The following is a 20450-nucleotide window of genomic DNA, read 5'->3' as shown; positions in this document are numbered from 1 at the left end:
AGATTGAACCGAAAAAGGATGATTTTGTAATTGATTGTAAGGAGACCAAAATACAGTAGCCTACCCCAAGAACCAAACCTGTGACCTCCTGATTTTGAGGCAGAAGATCTAACCACTAGGCCAATGTTCAACCTAGCAGTGGCTCTACAAATAGAACATTGTGACATTTCATCTTCACCTTTTTTTTTGTTGTTGCTATTTGCCATGCAACATCCTGACACACGCACACACACACAAACACAATGATCCATCACTACCTTGTTTGTTCACACTGCTGCTGCGAGTTCACCCCTGCCAGCCTGCTGCGACTGACGCATAGGCACACAGCTTGGCTCCTCCTCCTCCTCTTGCACGGTCTCCATGGCAACGCCCAGAGGAGAGAGCAGCTTAGCAACAACACGGCGAGCATCCAGACTGCTCAGTACTCCGGAGCGGGAGACAACCTCCAAGAGAATCCTCTCCAAGTGTCCCCTTTCCATTATTCATAGAAGACAGAAGAGGATTATTTTATTTTTAGTAAGATGAAGTTTATGGTGGTTCTGGTGGGCGCCGGCACGCTGGCTTTCCTCGGCGCGGTCATCTGCATCTTCGCCAGCGTTTACCCCCGCAAGCGTGCCGCGGCTCTGGCCGACAACGGCACCCTGACGTCGGAGACGCTCCTCCAGCCTCTGGAGCGGCCCGGCGCGGTGGCTCACGCCGGCCCGCTCGGTGCCCTGCACGGCGCCGAATCCTACGGCGGCGGGAACGGACTCGGCTTGGGGCTCCCCACGCTGAACGAGCTCGACCTCGGGGAGGAGACCGGCCGAGGCTCGGCCAAGGCGTTCAGCTACAGCCGACTCATCTGCACGCCGGTTCCGCTCGGGGACTGTAAGGGGAAAGAAGCAGGGCAGCAGCAGCCGCTGGCGGACGACCCCCTCGCCGCCGAGGAGTGGACCTTCCTCCGCACCACTGCGGAGGAGCTCCGGCAGATGGTCATGCAGCAGAACGACCAGATCCTCATGGACCAGAGGACCATCCGGGAGTTGACGGGCAAGCTGAGCGAGTGCGAGAGCGGCCTGGAGGAGGAGGACGGTGAGAGGCCCGGACCCGAGCGGAGCATCGGGGTCTGGAGCGGCAACCGGCGGGTCATGGCCGGGGACGACGTCAGTTCCTCGGCCGCATCGCAGCTGCAGACGGCCCGAGCCGTGGAGGAGCTGGCCCGGGCCATCATGGACCTGAAGGATCGAATAGAGAAGTTGGAGGTAAGTTATCCTGATGTTCTATAATTCATTCTTTGTTGAGAGTAGTAAACCCGTTGCGAGTTGGGCAGGATGATTAAGGGGAAAACATAATCACAATAATTGTGTTTGATATTGAAATCACGATTAATCAGCACGATTATTCATTGGGTTCAAGTTCAAAGTCTTTATTCATACATCAAGTTAATCAGACAGCCTTTTTCCTTCAATTATAATGTTTTCATGATCCAACAAGCCAAAATTGAAATCACAATGAGTCTCCATTAATTGCCCAGCCCAACCTAATAGTCCAAGTTTTTGTAATTGGTAAAGTCAATTTTAACTTACTTTCACAGTATTAATTAAAAAAAATAATGTGCTTGATAAAAAAATTGTGCTTATACCTTGTGTAGATTTTTAGTCATTCAGATCATGATAATCTGCAAATGTTGAATCAAGACAAATCTTGTTGGATTTGTTTAACTCTTTCTTGCTTTCAAAACCTTTCTAAAATAAATTAATGTTTTGTTGAGTTGGCATATTACCCCATTGGCATATTAATATGTGTCTCGGAGAACTTCCATGTATTTAAACTACCCTTGCGGGATTATGAGTATAATTAATTCAACTCAAAATTAAATTGAACTAAAGTCAATGATATTTCATGAAATACAATAAATAAATATCATCTGCAATTACACATAATAATGTTCAATTTACTTTTAGTGCTGTTTCATGTACTATAGTATGATGTTCCTTTGTGTAGTTCTACAACACTGCAAGCTACCACCACAATTATTAACACAATTATATTACGTTTTGTTAAATAACTTCCATTAAAAAAGGGCATTAATTAAATTGTAAAGGCATCATTTTTGTATTGGGTCAAGTTAGAAAGGTACTGGTAATATTATACTATATGGACAATGTTTGTATAAAGTCTCTATTTTTTAGTGTGAAATAATGTTAATGACAACATATTTGAATATATGTATGTATGTATATACGTTTATGTAAACAAATAAATAACGAATACCCGATATAGGAAGTGTCCGCCACCCACATCCTTCACCTCGACACGCCCCAACGCTGTCTGTGACAGCAGCATTTCTCCCTCCCCTCGCTCCACATGCAGGATCGAGAGGCATAAATAAAAGATGAAGCTGGCCGGGTTGAGCAGAGAAGAGGTCAGCTTCTTAACAGCTTGTGTGTTTGTATGTGGGCTGAGATGGAGACAGGGGCACACTGCGAAATAAATAAACAGTTCCAAGGTTATCCTTCTCACTGTCAATTTACATCCTGGACTTGCAGTCCTTGCCTCAGCAACTCTTGTTGATATTTATTCATCTCCCTCTGTGTAACATTCCACTGTAGTTCTTTCCAAGTGATCAGTTACACAACATGATCCCCATTATGTTTCAATCAGCTTTGTCAATCAATAAGCCAATCAATATACTGCAGACTAGTCTCGTTTCTATTCTGGTGAATCAGAGAAAAATAATTGTCACGTACTAATAGTTAATTTATTTTATTTTCTGTCTAAATTCTACGGACATGCAACTGTAAATCCAATAATCCTGGGTAAATCGGTGTCCCAATACTTTTGACCACGTACAACGAAACCCCAAAAGTTGAATGGTGCCAAAAGTGGTACAATTTAGAGTTTAACCAAAATCTTCAGGGAAAAAAAATGCCTTAGAAGACAAACAAAACATCAAACCATCATCACGTGAGAGTAAATCTTAATAAACTTCAATTCAATGGCCATCAAAAGCAGAAGTTCTCAAAATTTGGGGTCCAGGCAGGGACCAATAACTTTTTCCTAGGGCTTGCTCCCTCATAAACTTAATGCCAGTTAAACATGCAAAATGTTATGAGAGTTTGAACATTTAAACAAAAACATTCAAAATGGACAGATATCGCATATCAGCGAAGCGCAGAATCTGTCTCTGCCTTCGCCTGGACCAAATCCACCAAAATCACTTGTACCAAATGCACCTCAACTTAGACCTGGTTTTACCTGGTCTAAAGTAGGGATGTAACGACGATATACAAACATCACAATACGATATTATCACGATATGAAGCTCACAATGCAATAATTATGACGGTATTGTGGGGAGGTTGGCGATATAAAAAGTTCACAATATTGTAAAAAAAAAAAAAGCTCATGCTAAAACAACCTACAATCTTTAATAAGTCTTAATATTGAGGCATTGAGTTCCTCCACATCTTGACTCGCTTCATAAGCATATTACATTGCCCTTCATCTGACGATTAGATTGGATTTTAAACATCGAAGGGCCAAAACATGCATATGAAAATTAAACTGCACTAAAAAAAACTAACCACCAGAGGTTACTACTAGAACTGCACAAATGGAAATCAACCAGACCTTTTTTTTTTTTTTTTTAAACAGATGTGCTACTTTCGTGCTATCGTGACATGACAACAATGATATTGCGGCTGTTTAATATCGTGATATCACGATATTGCCGTTATCGTTGCATCCCTAGTCTAAAGTTTGGTCCACATTCTGTCATCAAATTTGCAGGTGTGCCGGAATGCCCAACATGGCGTCGTGCAGTCTGCCAATTTCCCAAGCATTGTAAACTAAACTTGCTCTGGCGTCACAATGAAGATGTGCTAGTTTTTCTGAGCGCGTGCGCCCCTGCCTACGCAAATAGAGCCTTTTAAATCACCTAAGGAACAGACGTGAGCGGAACCATTTTCACATTGTTTTCTGAATGACAAGAACATTTTTTCAAATCAAATTGGGTTTGACTTTGTATTGTTGTATTGCTGCACTTTATTACTAACTAATTTATTTGCTCTCCTCTAGGCAGAGATTGGCCCAGCTGCCTTGAACCTCACTGACATGTCTACAGGAACAAGCAGCAGCAGCAGCAGCAGCAGCAGCAGCAGCACCCCCCCGGTAGCCACCAAGCCCCCTACTCCACCCACCGGCAACGCCAACCCCGTGGCCCCCGGCCCGGCGGCAGCAGGCCCCGGGCACCGCCGACCGGGCTCCCCTGCCTCCAAGCCTTCGGCCAAGGGGGCCCCCGGTCGCGGAAAGGCTCCCTGGAGGGTGGAGGACCTGGAGGGCGAGCTGGAGAGGAAAATAAAAATGCTGGAGAAGGAGCGGCAGGCCATGAGGAAGGAGACACAGGGCCAGTATGAGAAGATCAACCACGGCATCGACACCGCCAACCACCGCGTCAGCGAACTGGAGCACAGTGAGTCAGCTATACAAAATGGAAGCCGAATATACACTGAACACAAATTTGTTTGTATTATTGTATTTGTTTTAGTGCTCATTTTTAACAATGAACTAAAAAAAGTAAGACTTTTTCCATGTCTGGAAAATGCTGCTCATTGTTCACATTTACTATTTACACATTTCCCTTTACATTGATTCTTCTTTGCCGAGATAATCCATCTATTTCACAGGTGTGGCATATCAAGATCCTAACTACAGCATGATTATTGCACAGGTGTGATGTCAGCTGCCTAGAATTGAAGGCCACCATAAAATGTTCAGTTTCGCTGTATTGTGTTTATATTTTTGCTGAGTGTACAAAACAGGGTTCCTGCAGAACCTTAGTAAGTCTTAAAATGACATCAATCTAAAATGAAGGTCTTATTTGGTATGAATCAGTCTTTCGCATTTTTAACAATTTTAACACATGATAAGTAGGATATTCACTCATTCACTCCCAGCCATTTTCATGTTCTATTGCTATAAAAACATGGAACCTACCAAAAAAAAAAAAAATGTGTCTCTTCTTTCATCAGGAAAAACAAAAAAGGACGGTATATATTTTTTAAATCTGTTTTTATGTTTTGTAGCAATTAGTATTAGAATTAGCTAAGTTTCATCGTTATTCACAAACCTGTTGAAAACACTTGGGAAAAAGAGGGTGTTGCAACATGGACCTGGTTGATCTCTTATACTTTGCTGCCACCTGCCACCGTTTTTTTTTTTTTTTTTTTTTTTTTTTTTGTAATAACTACCATCGCTTTAAGCGACCACTTCAGGTCATAAACTGCATCAAAGCCTTCATACAAAAACTCTAGCAAACAAAAACCTTTAAAAAAACGTATAAATACGTTTTTGGGAGTGAATGAGTTAATATTGAAAATAGTCTCAAATCTCAATAATTAAAAAAACAATTTACCAAATAGTAGTATCATGCAATCAGGATTGTGAATCAACACAAGAGTGATGTGATTTTAGCCAGGACTCTTAAGAGCAGATGCCATTTACTGTGTATACTGTAGCAACATTGAACAACGTGACATTGGGAACACTGCGAACCAGTTCAGGGTGTACCCCGCCTACTGCCAGATGGGATAGGATCTGGCACCTCCCGCGAGCCTTGTGAGGAGCAAGTGCTTCAGAAAATGGATGGATAGACATTGGGAACATTGTAAAGTTGGTCTTAAATCTAATTTGAAATGGAATGGAACAACTCTTGAATTTAACTTGCCTGAAACTGTTGGGACTCTAAGCAAGGAGATTATCTAACTGGGTAGCTGTGAGTGAATTTAATTAGAAAGCCTACAGCAGGGTTGTTCTTCCTCCGAGGGACACATGCAGAAAAATTGAAAGATGCAAGGGCCAATTAGGTGATGAAGCAAAAAGTCAAAGATTTTTCAGGATTACACCGTGGCCCTTTATCCCACGCAAACAGATTGCCCTTGTACTAAGCTGCATCAGAATCACATTTCTACATTTATAACTAAAACATGAGGGGTAGCACAGAGGTTGAGTGGTTAATTTAACACGTTGGAGTCTTCCATGAACTTGAGATTCAAATCGAAAGCCTCCGGACTACGAGACAGACATGTTAACCAGTCCAGTACTTTCAAATTGTGCCTCAAACACTGGTTTGATTCAAGTTAAACAATGTATCTAAACAATTAATTGATGATCAAAAATGGTGATCAATTAATTTGATTAGCGATTAGTTGTCGATTAATCGTTGCACCTCTAATACTGTAGTGCATTTGTATGGGTGGCGCTGACGTGGCGGTCAGCTGGGTCTCACTAGCTTAAAATCCGGAAATTAATTTGTTGTGGTTGTTGGAACTGCAAAACCAGTAGCCAACCAAAAGCCAGTCATAAAAACTAGTTGCCTAATCCAGCACACTCAATGAGGGTTTGGCCACTTCGCTGCAGCGGACCTTTGTAAAGCGGAAATGTGAAGGCAGATTTTTAATTCTCTCTTTTGAATTTCCATTTTCAGCCTTGAATCATCTGTTTTATCAAGCCAGCTTCCTGCAGCAAAATGAGTCAAGGGCAAATTTTGCTGAGTTATTCATTGGTTGAGAGACTTAAAAAAAAAAAAAGTATAGTTGAGTGTGGCTCTTCAGGGAGAGTTCATGATACACCAAAAATACTTTTTAACAAGGCTTGCTAAGGAGCCTTTTTATTCTCTGTTAAGCAGTAGCATGTCATTCTCCATCCATCTCATGCTGCTTTTAGATTATCTCAGCTCTCGAAGAGGCACTACTGTAGCTCATTAGTGGAGCTCTTATTCGGAGAAACAACAATGTCCTTGTGTAACCATTCGCAAGTGCCCCCGTTTTCTGCTCTTTAACTGTTTGTCTCTGCCGCTCTTTTGTCCATGTTCTTTTTCTCGGAAGCCCTAACAGAGCCGTCCTTCCCCGACGGGTTTGTGCTGTCCTTCCCCATGCGTACCAACTACATGTATGGCCTGGTCCGGAAGGAGATAACCGAGATGTACGCCTTCACCGCCTGTGTGTGGTTGAAGGCTAAAGAAGGCGGGATCGGCACGCCCTTCTCCTACTCGGTGCCCGGACAGCCCAACGAGCTGGTGTTGCTGCAGGGTGTCCACAATCCTGTGGAGCTGCTCATCAATGATAAGGTACTAAGCCAAATCCTGATCCAGATCAATTTCTACTGTCATGTAAAATGCCTAAAACAAAAGTGTGAGCACAGACTTATTTGTGTCTTGAGATACAAGTGACCCAATGGTATTTCAAGATACGGTGGCATCATTTGGACAATTTTTTGCTTAGAGGTGCTGTATCGTGGCAGTAAACTCAATTCAACTCACATTTCGTTAAATATGGATCTTCAAGCTGTTTAATGCCACTTCCAGTTGACATTTACTGTTAAAGAAAACATGAAACAAAGACAATTAATTACATGTTGTATACTTAAAACAACGAAACAGCTTAAGAACGTAATGCTGTCCTAACCCTATTTAAAATCCCATTGAGCTGCTAACAGCATCAATATTTGCTGTTTTACAACCCTACTGTGCTACCTTTTGATCAGAACTGACGTACGTGGCAGCCAGTTGGCTAGCATGAGAAGTTAATGTTGCAGTCTGTGCGACAGAAGTGACTGAAGATTCCAATGGAAGCTCTTTGAGCCAGTCTGCCTACCTTTTGATAACAAGTGACAATTGTTGACAGCTAGCATGAGAAAAGAAGCCTACATCATCACTCAGTGTATGACAAAGGCATGACACCAGCCAGATTTGATCTAAATCAAAGACCTTTGTTTTAAAAATATATATATATATTTAGCTAAGAGTCTATTTTTTTTGGGACAGAAGCAGCAGACATATGGTAGCAAGTCAGTTGGCTAGCATGAGAAGCTAATGTAGCAGTCTTGATATTTACTCAGTGCTCCTTCTTTTCAAACAGCACATTTAACACATGGACCCAAAACAACGCCAGTCACAGAACATCCAAAACAAATTAAGTCATTTGTAGACCAAAAAAAAAAAAAAAAAAAAAAAAAAGTCAATACATTAGAGTATTACCAAGCCAACAGGAATGGGAATAAAAACAACAATCATTGTGTCAGATATTTTTCACACAAATTCTAGAGCACTCAGAACATTGAAGGTCACAAAAAAGGGCTTTTTTTATATCACTGTATCTGGAAAATTCGCAAAGCTAATTCATCCTTATCATCGCTCTTAGGTGGCGCAGTTGCCGCTGTCGCTCCCTCAGGACGAATGGCAGCACATCTGTGTCAGCTGGACCCTGAGGGACGGTGTGTGGAAGGCCTACCAGGGTGGCAAAATGAAGGGACGGGGGGAAGGACTGGCCGCCTGGCACCCCATCAAACCTGGTGGGGTGCTCATCCTGGGCCAGGAGCAGGTAATAAAATGAGGGCGGACAGATTGTTCGGAATGTTCAATAGAGATTTGTAGCTTATGAAGCTATTAAGTTTGTATACAGGATATGTAGCTGTTGGTACTGCGCGTTCCGCTCCAAAACATACTTAAATATCAATAAACTCCGTACACACTATGAAAAAAATACTCTGAAAACCTTGGTAATTTGTCCTTTCCTCGCTTGTTTCATTCAAGCCATCTGTACTTGCATGCTATCTGTAGCTGCATACGTTCCCTGAGAGATGAGGAGTGAAAACAGGCTGCCGGTTTTGCACCTCACACATTCTTCTCGGGTGGGTGCTATAAAGGACATCTTGCGGGCGGAGAAGTGTGAATGAAATGGATAATAGCCAAAGACTTCCTAGTGTTATTCATAGAAATTCGTGCCTGCATTTCACATGAGTTGAACAAGAAGAAATGATCCTGATCTGACTTTGTTGTCGTGTTGTTCAAAAGAGTTATTTTCGTTCACGTAATGATTGTAAGACTAAACTGTAGTCGCTGGTGGGAAAGGTGGGCACACCAGTAAGATCTGGATATATATTTATATTTTTCAATCAGTGAGGACCAGTTGATGGGATCCACTGATGTAAACCACAGCTGGTCACTGGTCAAGCAGAGTCATTGTAACACTTGAGGACACACTAATGTTAGCTTACTTTTTTGTTGCATTAATTTACTCTTTTGTTGTTTTCCGTCTCCTCTTAGATAGCTCAATGTTTGCCAAGCTTAAGGGTTATATAAATTGACTTGACTTGACTTGTCTCTTTTCCCCCCAACCAAAGGACACCCTTGGCGGACGTTTCGACGCCTCCCAGGCGCTAGTTGGTGAACTCTCCCAGTTCAACTTGTGGGACCGGGTCTTGAAGCCCGTCGAAGTCGCCGCCTTGGCGGAATGCAGCTCCTCAGTACTCGGCAACATCGCCCCCTGGACCGATCTGGACGTGGACGTCTATGGCGGAGCCACCAAAGAGTCCTTAGACCCCTGCCACGCTGCGGAGAGATCCAACCCCTCCAGCCCCAAACAGTGAGGGGCGTAAGACTACGAGAGCTCACATAAGGTCAATGTAGTTGAGGGGTAAATTCAATTCCTTCAGAATGTAAAGTATTTGTTTGGAACTAGGGAAGTGATGGGACGCAGCTAATCGGACATGTAGAGCTCGTCTGTTTTTCATGTCGGTGTGTTCGGTGTTTAGTTCTAAAGCGGGAGTGAGGTTAGTCATGGGATTACCTTCGTGGGAGAGTCAAAACACAAGCTTGTAGATGGACTATCTGTGCTAATTTGGGTCAATAATCTCTGTGAGGCGAAAAAACCATACCAGACATTTTGGGTCTTAGGGTTTGATGCAGGTTTGGTCACTGATGATGAAAACCCGTTGTGTCACCTCATGTCGTTGCTTGTGTTTAATGCTGAAACTGAGACGCGTGTTTAACATTCTCAACAAGAAACATAATGACGTCATGTTCAAGTGTACATGGTCCTGCATACTTGTAGATTTTTTACAGTAAAGTTCCTCCCACCATTTGCTACAACAGTGATCTTATACCGTAAACGTGTAATTATTGTGTGTTAATGTAGCCTTGCTAATGTTGCTCGCTCCCGGTGCCCCACTGTAGCCTGATGTTATCTGCACAGTCACAAGCAGGAAAAACAGCACTCTTAATCAATCAATCCTGAAGTAAACACTTGTGGTCAAGCTGTGAGCTCCAGAAGATTACATTTTACCTTGGCTAAACCACACAGAACGTTTTTTTTTTTCCCCCCTTTGTATTTGCATGCCATTTTGAGCGAGCACTGTGTCAACAGCAGTTCAGTGTCAGTCCCCTTTGTGCCTCTCAGACGTCTTGTTTGGGTAAAGTGACTTTCACGAAATACCATTTCAAAAGACATCAAGTAATTTCATAAAAAATGATTTTGTACTTCACACTCCATGAGCGAGTCCAGTGGGGCCTTCAGATTTAATCGCTTTCCCACAAATAATAATGGCTTTGAATTGCTACGGTTCAGTTGCATGGTGCATTTCTCTGTTATATTACTGTCCAGTAATAAAGTGTCAAAAACAGCTAATGTATAGCTTCTCTTCATTAGGAGGGATTACAGCCGGTATAATGCATTTAAAATTTTGTTGTGTGAGCATTAAGAGGCTTGGATTGTTTGCAACAAGACTGCCATTTTGTTTCTGTAGTTGACATTTTTGAGAGTCATTATGTCAGTGGCAATTGTCCAAAGGGTGACACAAGGTACTCACCTTTTAATTAGGGGGCGGGGGGGGGATTTAATTCCTACTACACAAAAACATATAACACTGTGCAGTCAAGTGTACTTTGCTTTAAACTCTTACCTCAGAACATGAGTACAAAAGGGGTATAAGGCCACGCTCAAAAGAAGGCAAAATGTACCTGTGAATTAAGAAAGTTCTCATACCAGAAAAAAAAGTACCAAATCATAGAAGGCATGAGAACTAAAATATCATAAGAATCAAATTGTACATTGAATATTCTTAATATTCTACGAACCATTTTCTACTCAATAAACTCATTACGAGGAAAAAAAGTCATACGTAATCTCCGCAAAATATGCAAGAAAAAGTTGTAATAATGCCAGAAAAAAAATGGTAATATTCTACGAATAAACTCACATCACCAAAATAAAATTGTAATACTGTGAAAAAGTTGTAATATTACAAGAAATAAATGTATTTCACCTCTAAAGTTATGATACTGTCAGTAACAAAAAATCAAGTATCACAAGAATTAAGTTGTATTTTTATGTGAATTAAGTCATAATTTAATGAGGATAGAGATGTAATCTTGCAATAATAATATGTAATAAATTCCAATATCAAATGAACAGTTTACAGAAGTAAATGTACTTAGAAATGTAACAGAAAAAGGCAGCATTAGACTTTATGCTTTGTTGTCATGTTCCGACATCAAATCAAATTCAAATCCGATTCTAAATTTGTTCATGTAATTTATTTTATTTTATTTTTTTTATCCCCCCCAATAATCTGATATTTGTTTTGTTTTTTTCTCTTTTCAGTGTGGCTCTCACACCGCTCCATATAACATGACCCCCACATTTCTTTTGTCAGTGCCTATCTGGGCCTCAAACGCCCACAATAGTAGTCGAATACTTTCCTCTTTTGTCTTCTCTCTTGCTTTACATCATTCAAGGCCGTATCAGTGTTTGTCCTCTTTGCACCTCATGCACTTGATATTTGTGAACTAGGTGGATGAAACTTAATAAAATGCATTTGATGGCATCGTCTGACGTTCATTATGTGTTGCTGTGTCACTGCAACGGGTTTGCTGATGCATAGACGGGTATGATTCACTCATCCGCCCACGTGTGACATTTCGAGCGTGATCTGATGAGTCCTGCTCCACTCTGCTTGGCCTTGTTAAAATTTATTTCATATAACCACTAACCAGGTGGATGTCAAAGTCTGGAAGTGATCTGAGATACATAAAAAAACAAATTTGTACATTTTACTCCCAGTTTAATTGCGTAATGGCTCTGACAGATGGACAAACAGACATAAGCGCAAACACAACCTCAGAGATAATTATCACCATAAATACAGATGCACAAGGGAGGATGGAGATTCTTTAGTCATTAGTGTTGGAGGAGAGCAATAACCCCATGCTTATTGCATTAATTAAAATTGTACAAAAGGTATTCTGCATTGCAAATTCAGCTAGATTTGTCTCTCTAGGATAAAAACGCTTAAAGCGCCTTGTGGAAAATACTGAGTGGGTCTTAATTGACACACACACAAAAAACATTTGCATTTGCAGAAAAACAAATTAGATCAGTGTTAGTAGATTTAGTCAGACTATAAGCCTTTTGAATACTCATTTTGCTTCCTTGCATGTTTCAGGTAATGAGCAATTTTATTGTTTTTCCCAGAAATTGGTTTCTGGGGCATTCAACTTCTGTTCAAGTCAAGGCTCTTCTAAGCACACTAAAAATTGCCAAAACGTTGGTTGGGTTAATTATTTTTGATGCAGCAGATTGGGTAGAACAGAAGATTGGATTTGGGTGGGCTGAGGTGCTGAAGCTGATCGCCATTTTATGTGTACTGGCGTTGAAATATCAGCGGCTGCTGGATAAGCTCCATGGGTAACACCACTTACTGACTTTGGAAAAAGGTTCAATGTGTATCAGATACTGAATATCACACGAGTGATTTGTTTTTCTGAAAACTGCTTCTTCTTTGAAAATGTTGGTAATAAAATTAGTATTATTTTTAACCACTGCCATACTGATAATCTGTTAACCCATTTATTGGTTTCAGTATGGGTAGCTTCTAGTGTTGTTCTGATACCGTTTTTTGGCCGATACCCAGCTTTGCAGCATCGGCCGATACCGATACCATACCGATACCTAAGGTGTTTTTTTTTTTCTCCCTCAACATGAAAAAGCTGTCCTGCCATTGGTTCACAGCATTCAACGGCCAATAGGATATCTTAGCTTGGCACGCAGTGATCATGTCACATATCAGTGAATGTCGTGCACGACCAAGACAAGATGCTGCATCCAAAATCCTATATTAGCTTTGGAATTAATGGTATCGGCATGTTACTTATGAGTAGTCATCGATACCGATACCGCTGTTTTAATGCAGTATCGGCACCTCTGCCGATACCAGTATCGGTATCGGAACAACACTAGTAGCTTCTACCCCTTTTTGCATTAAAATCTTGACCTAATGTGCTGGATATAAATAACCCAGCATCGGCTCTGTCCTTTTTGGATCCACTGCTGTGCTATTTTACCAAATTTGGGTTACTTTTGAGCTAGCAGTTTTAATAATGAGACTATTGATCCAACCATCCATCCATTTTCACTACAGCTTGTCGTTTTCGGGATGGCATTCACATCCGGCATTCACAGAATAGAGACAGTCAGCCATTTTTACGCTCACATTCGCGCCGTCAAGTCAATGACAGACAAATGAACCATGTGTTGTCTCCAAGTCAGGCTGGGGAACCACATCAGTGACTATTTTATGGAGTTACAGATTGTAAGACCTTGGAATGTTGAACATAAGTCGAGAAATGACAAAAGGAGTGTCAATTCAATTTCTGTTCACTTCAAGTCAAGGCTGTTCTGAGTCCATTTATGAACTTGCAATAAATCACATCACCACCAAACAGTTTCAGACAAGGTTCTGACAGACTGTCTGCGATTGAGGCGTAACTCACAGGCCTTTTGGTAATTTATTGGTAATTGATTATTTTACTGACAACACCCCTGGGGCTTATTTGAGAAAGATACGAGCTGAAGAATTATAGCCTTGCTCGTTTTAGAGAAGCAGAGATGCAACAACACTGGCTGTCATGACAACATCACGGATGTACTGGGAGTCAGCTGCATCCCATTCATTCATTTCTATGCTGCTTGTTCTCAATAGGGTTGCGTAGATGGAGATTTTTCCATCTGCCTTTCAGCAAAACGACCTGGATCAATCGCTTGTCAATCACGGGGCACGTAATAAGAGTCTTGAGTCTTTAAGTCATCCAGTCAGTAATTGTCATATGGGTCTTTACTTTACCCCCCTCTTCCCTCATTGCCCTAACAACCCGCATCTGCGACTGATGAATTATAGATGTTCGCTAATTGGCTTTCCTGCAGGCAGACACACTTTACACAAACCTTTGGTTGACCTTTCCATCTTCGCTCTGCCTTCACAAACACATAAAGAACATAAAGAAAGTTTTCTACAGCCTCGTGTTGCCTCACTGTGACTCGTCCCACTCGGGTTAGTCTATATAAGTCATCGAAGAATTTTTTTTTGGTTTTTCTTCTGTCATTGAGAAAATGTTTAAAAGAAGCTCACATCCTCCCTGAGGCATTTTCATCACAGGCCTACATTCCTCATCCTTTGGTTATTCAGTCAATAGTAGGGGTGTGAATTGCCTAGTACCTGACGATTCGATTCGTATCACGATTCACAGGTCACGATTCGATTCGATACCGATTAATCCCGATACGAATTTATAAGTCGATTGTTGAGATTTTTTTTCATTCAAATTTAGAAAATACTAATCAGTAAGCTTGTAGAGTGTAAGATTTATATGAAAATGTATTATTTATTTATCTGAAATTTCAGTCTTATAGAGGTTGTAATTTGTTTCATGTTTGAACAGCATTAAAATAAAATATTAAGGCTTAATGTTCCGTTCATATAACATTCTTCCATGCTCAAGGTGTGAATCCTAAAAAAAAAAAAAAAAAAAAAAAAAAAAAAAAAAAAAAAATCGATTCTGCCGATTATTGAATCGATTCGAGAATCGCGCGATGTAGTATCGCGATATATCGCCGAATCGATTTTTTTTTTTTTTTTTAACACCCCTAGTCAATAGTCTTAGTTTTATGCAATTTCTACAGTCTACATTTTTATAGCAGGGCTGCATCAGACCAGCACATCATTAGAAAAATCCCAACACACATTTAGCATGCAGTTGGAGTTATTCATTTTAATGATATAATATCAAAAATACTTCATAGTATTAGGATATGCTGCAAGATTTGCAGAGTAGTGATTAAAACAGCTGACTCGCTGTCAAATGTTCTGGGTTTGACTCTTCTCATGTGAGGAGTTTGCATGTTGATACAACACGAAACAATACTTGTAATGGATGTCATTGGAGGTGGATCCAATATGCTATCACTATTCAATTATTGTGACCTCAGGCTTTAAAATCATTCTAAAGGCAGGTTTGCTTTCCAAGTAAGGTCCCAATTTTTTAACAGTGGTGACAAAATACAGTTAAAAAAAAATCAGAATGTGTGACCGAAGGTTTTAAAGTAGTTCGGGTTTCAAAGATTAGGCCTTTTAATGATTAGATAGATGACTTGAGCTAGGCCGTTGTGTTGCCGTGACCTGTCCTGGCTTGGCGTCTTCCCATCTTGCTTCAGTCTGGCACACTTTTCTGATTGAAACTAGTTAAGACCATCAGGTCACACATTTTCACATAGTTAGGCTGAGCCATCCCCCATGTGGGTGGACGTCAAAGACAGTATATAACTAGAAACCATTTTGGACAGATTAGACCTTTTTCCGCAACCAGCAGACAAGGCTCCACATTTAGATAAAAAACAAAACAATTTTTCTTTTAAAATGTGCAAATATTTGCAATTATGCATAGTCTGCCATGCTTATTCACTGCTGTCACACTCAAACTGGGTCATTTGGATTTATGTCATTAAAACTGGCTAATTACATAATCTGGTGCCACACAATTAGTTCATACAACACAATGATGATCTACTTGCTCAAAGGCCACACACTGAGATGTTCATGCTAGAGTTGACCTGTTGACAGCACCAGGTTGCATCATTGTGACAGCAGACAGAAAGCCTGGATGAGCCCAAACAAGAGACTAGGAATATCATTATTATGCCATGTTTGCCTGCCTGTCCACAGATTCATAATCCACTCTAATCCACGGAGGAGGGAGTACTTGTTTTAGATTAAAACAAATCCACTAGCACAAACAACGCTGGGAATTTTGCGCAGCAATTTTGGGTCAGGAAAATCCACCTGGGGACTCCATCCAGATGTTTCATGCTCAATGTCGGTCACAATCAGTAAGAGGGACGCTAAGTAGGGTAGGCACACACACATTTTACGGTCTGCAAAAATCACTTGATATATAGTACTACTTTAAAGAAACTAGAAGCAATATGATCAAGCTTCCCATGTTCATATCCTGATAATACGCTTACTCGAAATAACAGTTGAGTGACTTCAAAAGGGAACAATAGCGAAACAAGTGTCTATTAAGTATGCTTTAAATAAAGACACACAAAAGAAAATAACCTGTACAGTGGAAGCATTTATTCTGAAAGATTTGCGGTCCTTGTATGTGGTTGAAATAGTGTGCTTTGGTTTCGTATACATATTTTAGAATTTATAGTCACGCATTGTCAGGTGTACACAGTAGTCAAGAAATAAGAGGCAGTTTTCCATTCAAAGTTAACCATTCACTTGAAATGTAACTTTCAGTATAATGAAAAATGAAGTTTTGCTGAAGAGTAAAATAAAGACAATTTTGAAAGATGAAAAAGTTGTTCTCTTTATGCACTACTGAAAATGTACCTGGAATCTCCAAAGTATCCACCTGTTGCTATCCAATGCAAAAAAGTATATCAAGTGACCTTTTATGTTCAATTCAGAAATCCCAGATTTCACATTGAATAAATAAATTTCATTGGAACTTGAGGTTAGATAATAGATCATTGTTTTTGAGGTGCCTTAACTGTCATAAAAACTCCAAATACTTGTACTGTAATTAAATAACAAATAAATTGGAAAAAATACATTAGACATATAAACACAAATAAGCCTAGATAGGAATGTAAATAATAAGTACAGATGCAATGTAAAATATACATATATAATTAAAATATATATTTATATAAATAACAATCATGACATGAAATACATCTAGTATATAAAAATAATCCACATTAATATATTTGAAATTTATGAAATATAAAAACACACTATACATAAACCCAATTCAAATAAATACAATTTACAAATGTAAAAAAATAAAAATAAATAGATAATGGCGCGCGAGTTCAGAGTTGATTGACAAGACCAAGAGCCAGTAGAGATGCTCTGTGTCATTAGTAGGCGGGGCTTCCACTGTCCGTGTAGTTCTTGTTTAAAATGTCTCCCTAACAACCGACTCTGGGACTCAAGTAGTGGAACTTTTCCAGCGGTCCAAACACCTCCCGAGTAAGCCACTCAACATTTTCTATTCGCCATTAACAAACCCTGACGAATCGACGAGCGTTTGGTGAAGGAGATGTTGTCAAATGTTCTCTGTTCGCCACGGAGCTGCAAGCTAAGCTAACTGGGTAGCTCGTAAACGCTGCTTAGGGTCCAGTTTATCCGCCTGCTTGGTGTTTACAAACTCGCCACAATGCACCACAGGTGTCCTTTGTTTTTCAGCCTACAAACTTGCCATTTGTTTGGCAATTGACATGTAATTCTCGCAAGTATATGCTTCGTTATGTCGCTAGCTCTAGCGAGGTTGGTAGGTTTCTCCTTGTGTGTTGTTGCTAAGTGTTGCTAGGTACTAACAAATGAGATGTACATTTTTAGGTCCAATTATTTTCTCGTGGTGTCTATGCACAGGAGTCGGAATGGCAGGAACCGGCGAGGGAAAGAAAGAAGAGGCCGACTACAAGAGACTACACAGCTTCCCTCTCATTAGGGTAGGAGAGTGGTCACATCATCATTCGTGATGTTCTGTGCACTGTACAGTACGTGTAATGTGATTAGGAGAGTGCATTAGTAAAAACAAACCAAAAAAGATGAGAGAATGCTGAGAGAATGATTTATGTGCATGGTTTATGAATTACAAAGGTACAGTGGTACATTGACTTGACTACTGAAAAATTGTCCAGACAAGAAAATATAATGCTTTGTGAACTGGTACGTCATCAATAATAGTCTGTTTCAAATTACAACTGTTATTTTTATTTTTAATTTTTTTTCTTCCCATGCCCTAAATCATCCAAGTGTGACTTTCTTCCCCAAAATCAGTTTAAGCTTCAGTTGCCCATGACCCTGAAAATTATAAACAGTATAGGAAATTGATGGCTATAAGAGTGGTATTCTGTTTGTCATACACACAGAAAGAAGTAAAATGTAAATGATAATTAAGGCATCAGAAAATAAGATAATTGATTTGTCTTCAGCACACCGACATGCCCGAGGAAATGAGGGTGGAGACGATGGAGCTGTGTGTGACTGCCTGTGAAAAGTTTGCCACCAACAATGAGGTATGTGGGTTCTGTCGGTGATTAAATGGCAACACGAAGGTTTTTTGTTGTTGTAGTTTTCCCCCCCTCGCGCCTTAAACTGTGGTTGCAATGTATAAATGTTTGTTGTTGACATACGACCGCCCCTCAGATTAAATACAATCTATTCAACGAAGTAGGTCAACCATTATTATCACGTAAAAAAAAAAAAAAATCCCAAATGAAATCATGTAAATAGAAAAACTACTTTCTGGGATGAAACTGTGACAATAATAAAGCTCTCATTAACTGGACAGGGAAGTTTTACATACCATTTTAATTGCAATACAAGTCTGATTAAATAACATTGTTTTACAGTGGATATAAGTCTACACATCTCTGATTTAAAAAAAAAAAAAAAAAAAAGACACCAAGAATGTGACCTATAACCCTTACAGTGGACCTCTGCTGTTTGTGGGCGATGGAGCTAGCGCACGAATAGTGCAAATCCATATATAATGCAAAATATTTTGTTTTATTTAAACCCCACCAATTCTTGAATACGTGGGAATGAACCACCAACAAGCATTCTGAATGGGGAAAAAAAAAAAAATGAGGGGCGCACTAGTGGGAGCATAACTGTACAATTGGTTCTAATTCAAACTAGGGTTGTTTGCACTTGGCGGGAGTTGTTCTGATTCCTTGTCCGTGGTTTCCAGAGCGCCGCCAAGATGATCAAGGAGTCCATGGACAAAAAGTTCGGCAGCTCGTGGCACGTGGTGATCGGTGAGGGCTTTGGCTTCGAGGTCACGCACGAGGTGAAAAACCTGCTCTACATGTTCTTCGGCGGGAGTCTGGCCGTGTGCGTGTGGAAGTGCTCCTAGCACACACACAGCAGACACGTAACCACTTCCCTTTTTTGCTCGTCCCGTACTCTGGTCACCGATTCGGTGAAGGAAAACCAGCCGCCAGTTGGACTCTGGCTACAAAAAGTCACGGAGGTTGATGATTGCTTGGACTTGGGGAGAAGAACTGTGACATCAAGTCTGGACTTGCAGACACTTGAACAGCTTCCTGCCTTATCTTACACTTGTCTTTTTTTTTTTTTTTTTTTGGTGTCACCACTCACTTTGACATAATAAGCCGGCCAGGGTCTCCAAACACCTTTGTCCTCTTTCCTCTGCAGGGAGCGTCTGGTGTGCAGGTGTGCAGGACACACATGCGCATACACTGTTCTTTTTTTTTAAACCTACAGTACACCGAACATCACCACCTACGTCCACGTCATCTTACAACTTTTCTTACAATTAGATGCACTTGTCTTTCAATACAGTGTTTTTATATTTTTAAAATGTGTACATAGTTGAATGCGACTTTTAACAAGTGGCATCTTCTTACAAACGACCCGATCTACCTTTTTTTCTTGCTGTAAAGGTTTTTATAATAAGCCGGCATGTTTTATTGCCTTTGTTCCGTATAAACGGTACTGACACGGAATGAGGGGGATGAAGTGGATCCAGCAGTTTTCCGCCTTCTGATGGAGTATCCCCCGGGCCATAACAGAGGTGGAACTGCCTGTGTGAAAAAGTAATGGCTGGGGCAGTCGTGAATTTTTGCCTTCCTGAGGTAGTATCAGAGCCATAACAAGAGGAGGAATTGCCTGTGTCGAAGGGTATTCAAAACACTGGGCCAGGAGTGTGAAGTATGCACTCAATTCTCCCAACTGTGGTCGTCCGACAAACATTTTATACGTCACATTAGATGCTGACGTTGGCGATTTGATTATGTGCACACATTAGTGGCAATAATCCCACCTTTAGCCGGGCACTGTGTCAAAGGTGAAGAAATTCTGGATCTTTTTGTTGCTGCAATTTTAAATAATTTCTGTGCAAAAGGCTAATGTGTGAAAGAGATAAAAAAATGATATAATAAACAGTGATGGATAATAAACTGAAATGTGAAACAGCAGCCTGTGCTCTTGGTATTTGTTGACGGGACACAATAGTGCTTTGATCAGTTTTGTTCTAGTACAGCAAGGAAATAACACTACAGGCACAACGGTCATTAGCGACCGCATCAAGCACACGTCGTCTTATGATGTGGCTGGATTTGAAAAAGTTAAAAAGCATGCGTACTTGTCACCGAGGAATACCGACCCGCCAGATAACATACTGTACAACTCTTCAAACAAATACAGAGGGAGAAACTCCAAAAGATCTCTCCCGAAGTAACTCAACAAAGAGGAATGAGTGTGTACGCTTTTAATCAGCCATAGAGGAATTCAAACAGAAAGTTTCTGTTTGTATA

At 40.6% G+C, this 20450-nt stretch overlaps 2 protein-coding genes across 3 annotated transcripts; both read left to right on the top strand.

Moving 5' to 3' along the window:
- The first annotated feature begins 356 nt into the window (after positions 1-356).
- On the top strand, positions 357-11643 carry nptxrb (neuronal pentraxin receptor b). The gene is made up of 5 exons (XM_077524992.1): positions 357-1241; positions 4060-4453; positions 6867-7108; positions 8181-8360; positions 9163-11643. Exons 1-5 carry the CDS (start codon positions 522-524, stop codon positions 9406-9408), a joined length of 1782 nt encoding a protein of 593 aa, XP_077381118.1. The 5' UTR covers positions 357-521; the 3' UTR covers positions 9409-11643.
- Positions 11644-17011: 5368 nt separating this feature from the next.
- On the top strand, positions 17012-20111 carry LOC144020723 (dynein axonemal light chain 4). Of its 2 annotated transcripts, none has more exons than XM_077524470.1 (4): positions 17012-17133; positions 17536-17615; positions 18102-18185; positions 18863-20111. In XM_077524470.1, exons 2-4 carry the CDS (start codon positions 17544-17546, stop codon positions 19025-19027), a joined length of 321 nt encoding a protein of 106 aa, XP_077380596.1. In that variant the 5' UTR covers positions 17012-17133; positions 17536-17543; the 3' UTR covers positions 19028-20111. The 2 variants fall into 2 exon arrangements, with proteins under 2 accessions (XP_077380596.1, XP_077380597.1); XM_077524471.1 differs by lacking the exon at positions 17012-17133 and adding an exon at positions 17154-17430.
- The last annotated feature ends 339 nt before the right edge of the window (positions 20112-20450 follow it).

Source organism: Festucalex cinctus, chromosome 6 (genome assembly GCF_051991245.1).
Source record: "Festucalex cinctus isolate MCC-2025b chromosome 6, RoL_Fcin_1.0, whole genome shotgun sequence".
Classification (NCBI taxonomy): domain Eukaryota; kingdom Metazoa; phylum Chordata; class Actinopteri; order Syngnathiformes; family Syngnathidae; genus Festucalex; species Festucalex cinctus.
Note: the sequence above shows the minus strand (reverse complement) of the source record. Positions and strands in the feature narration are given on the sequence as shown.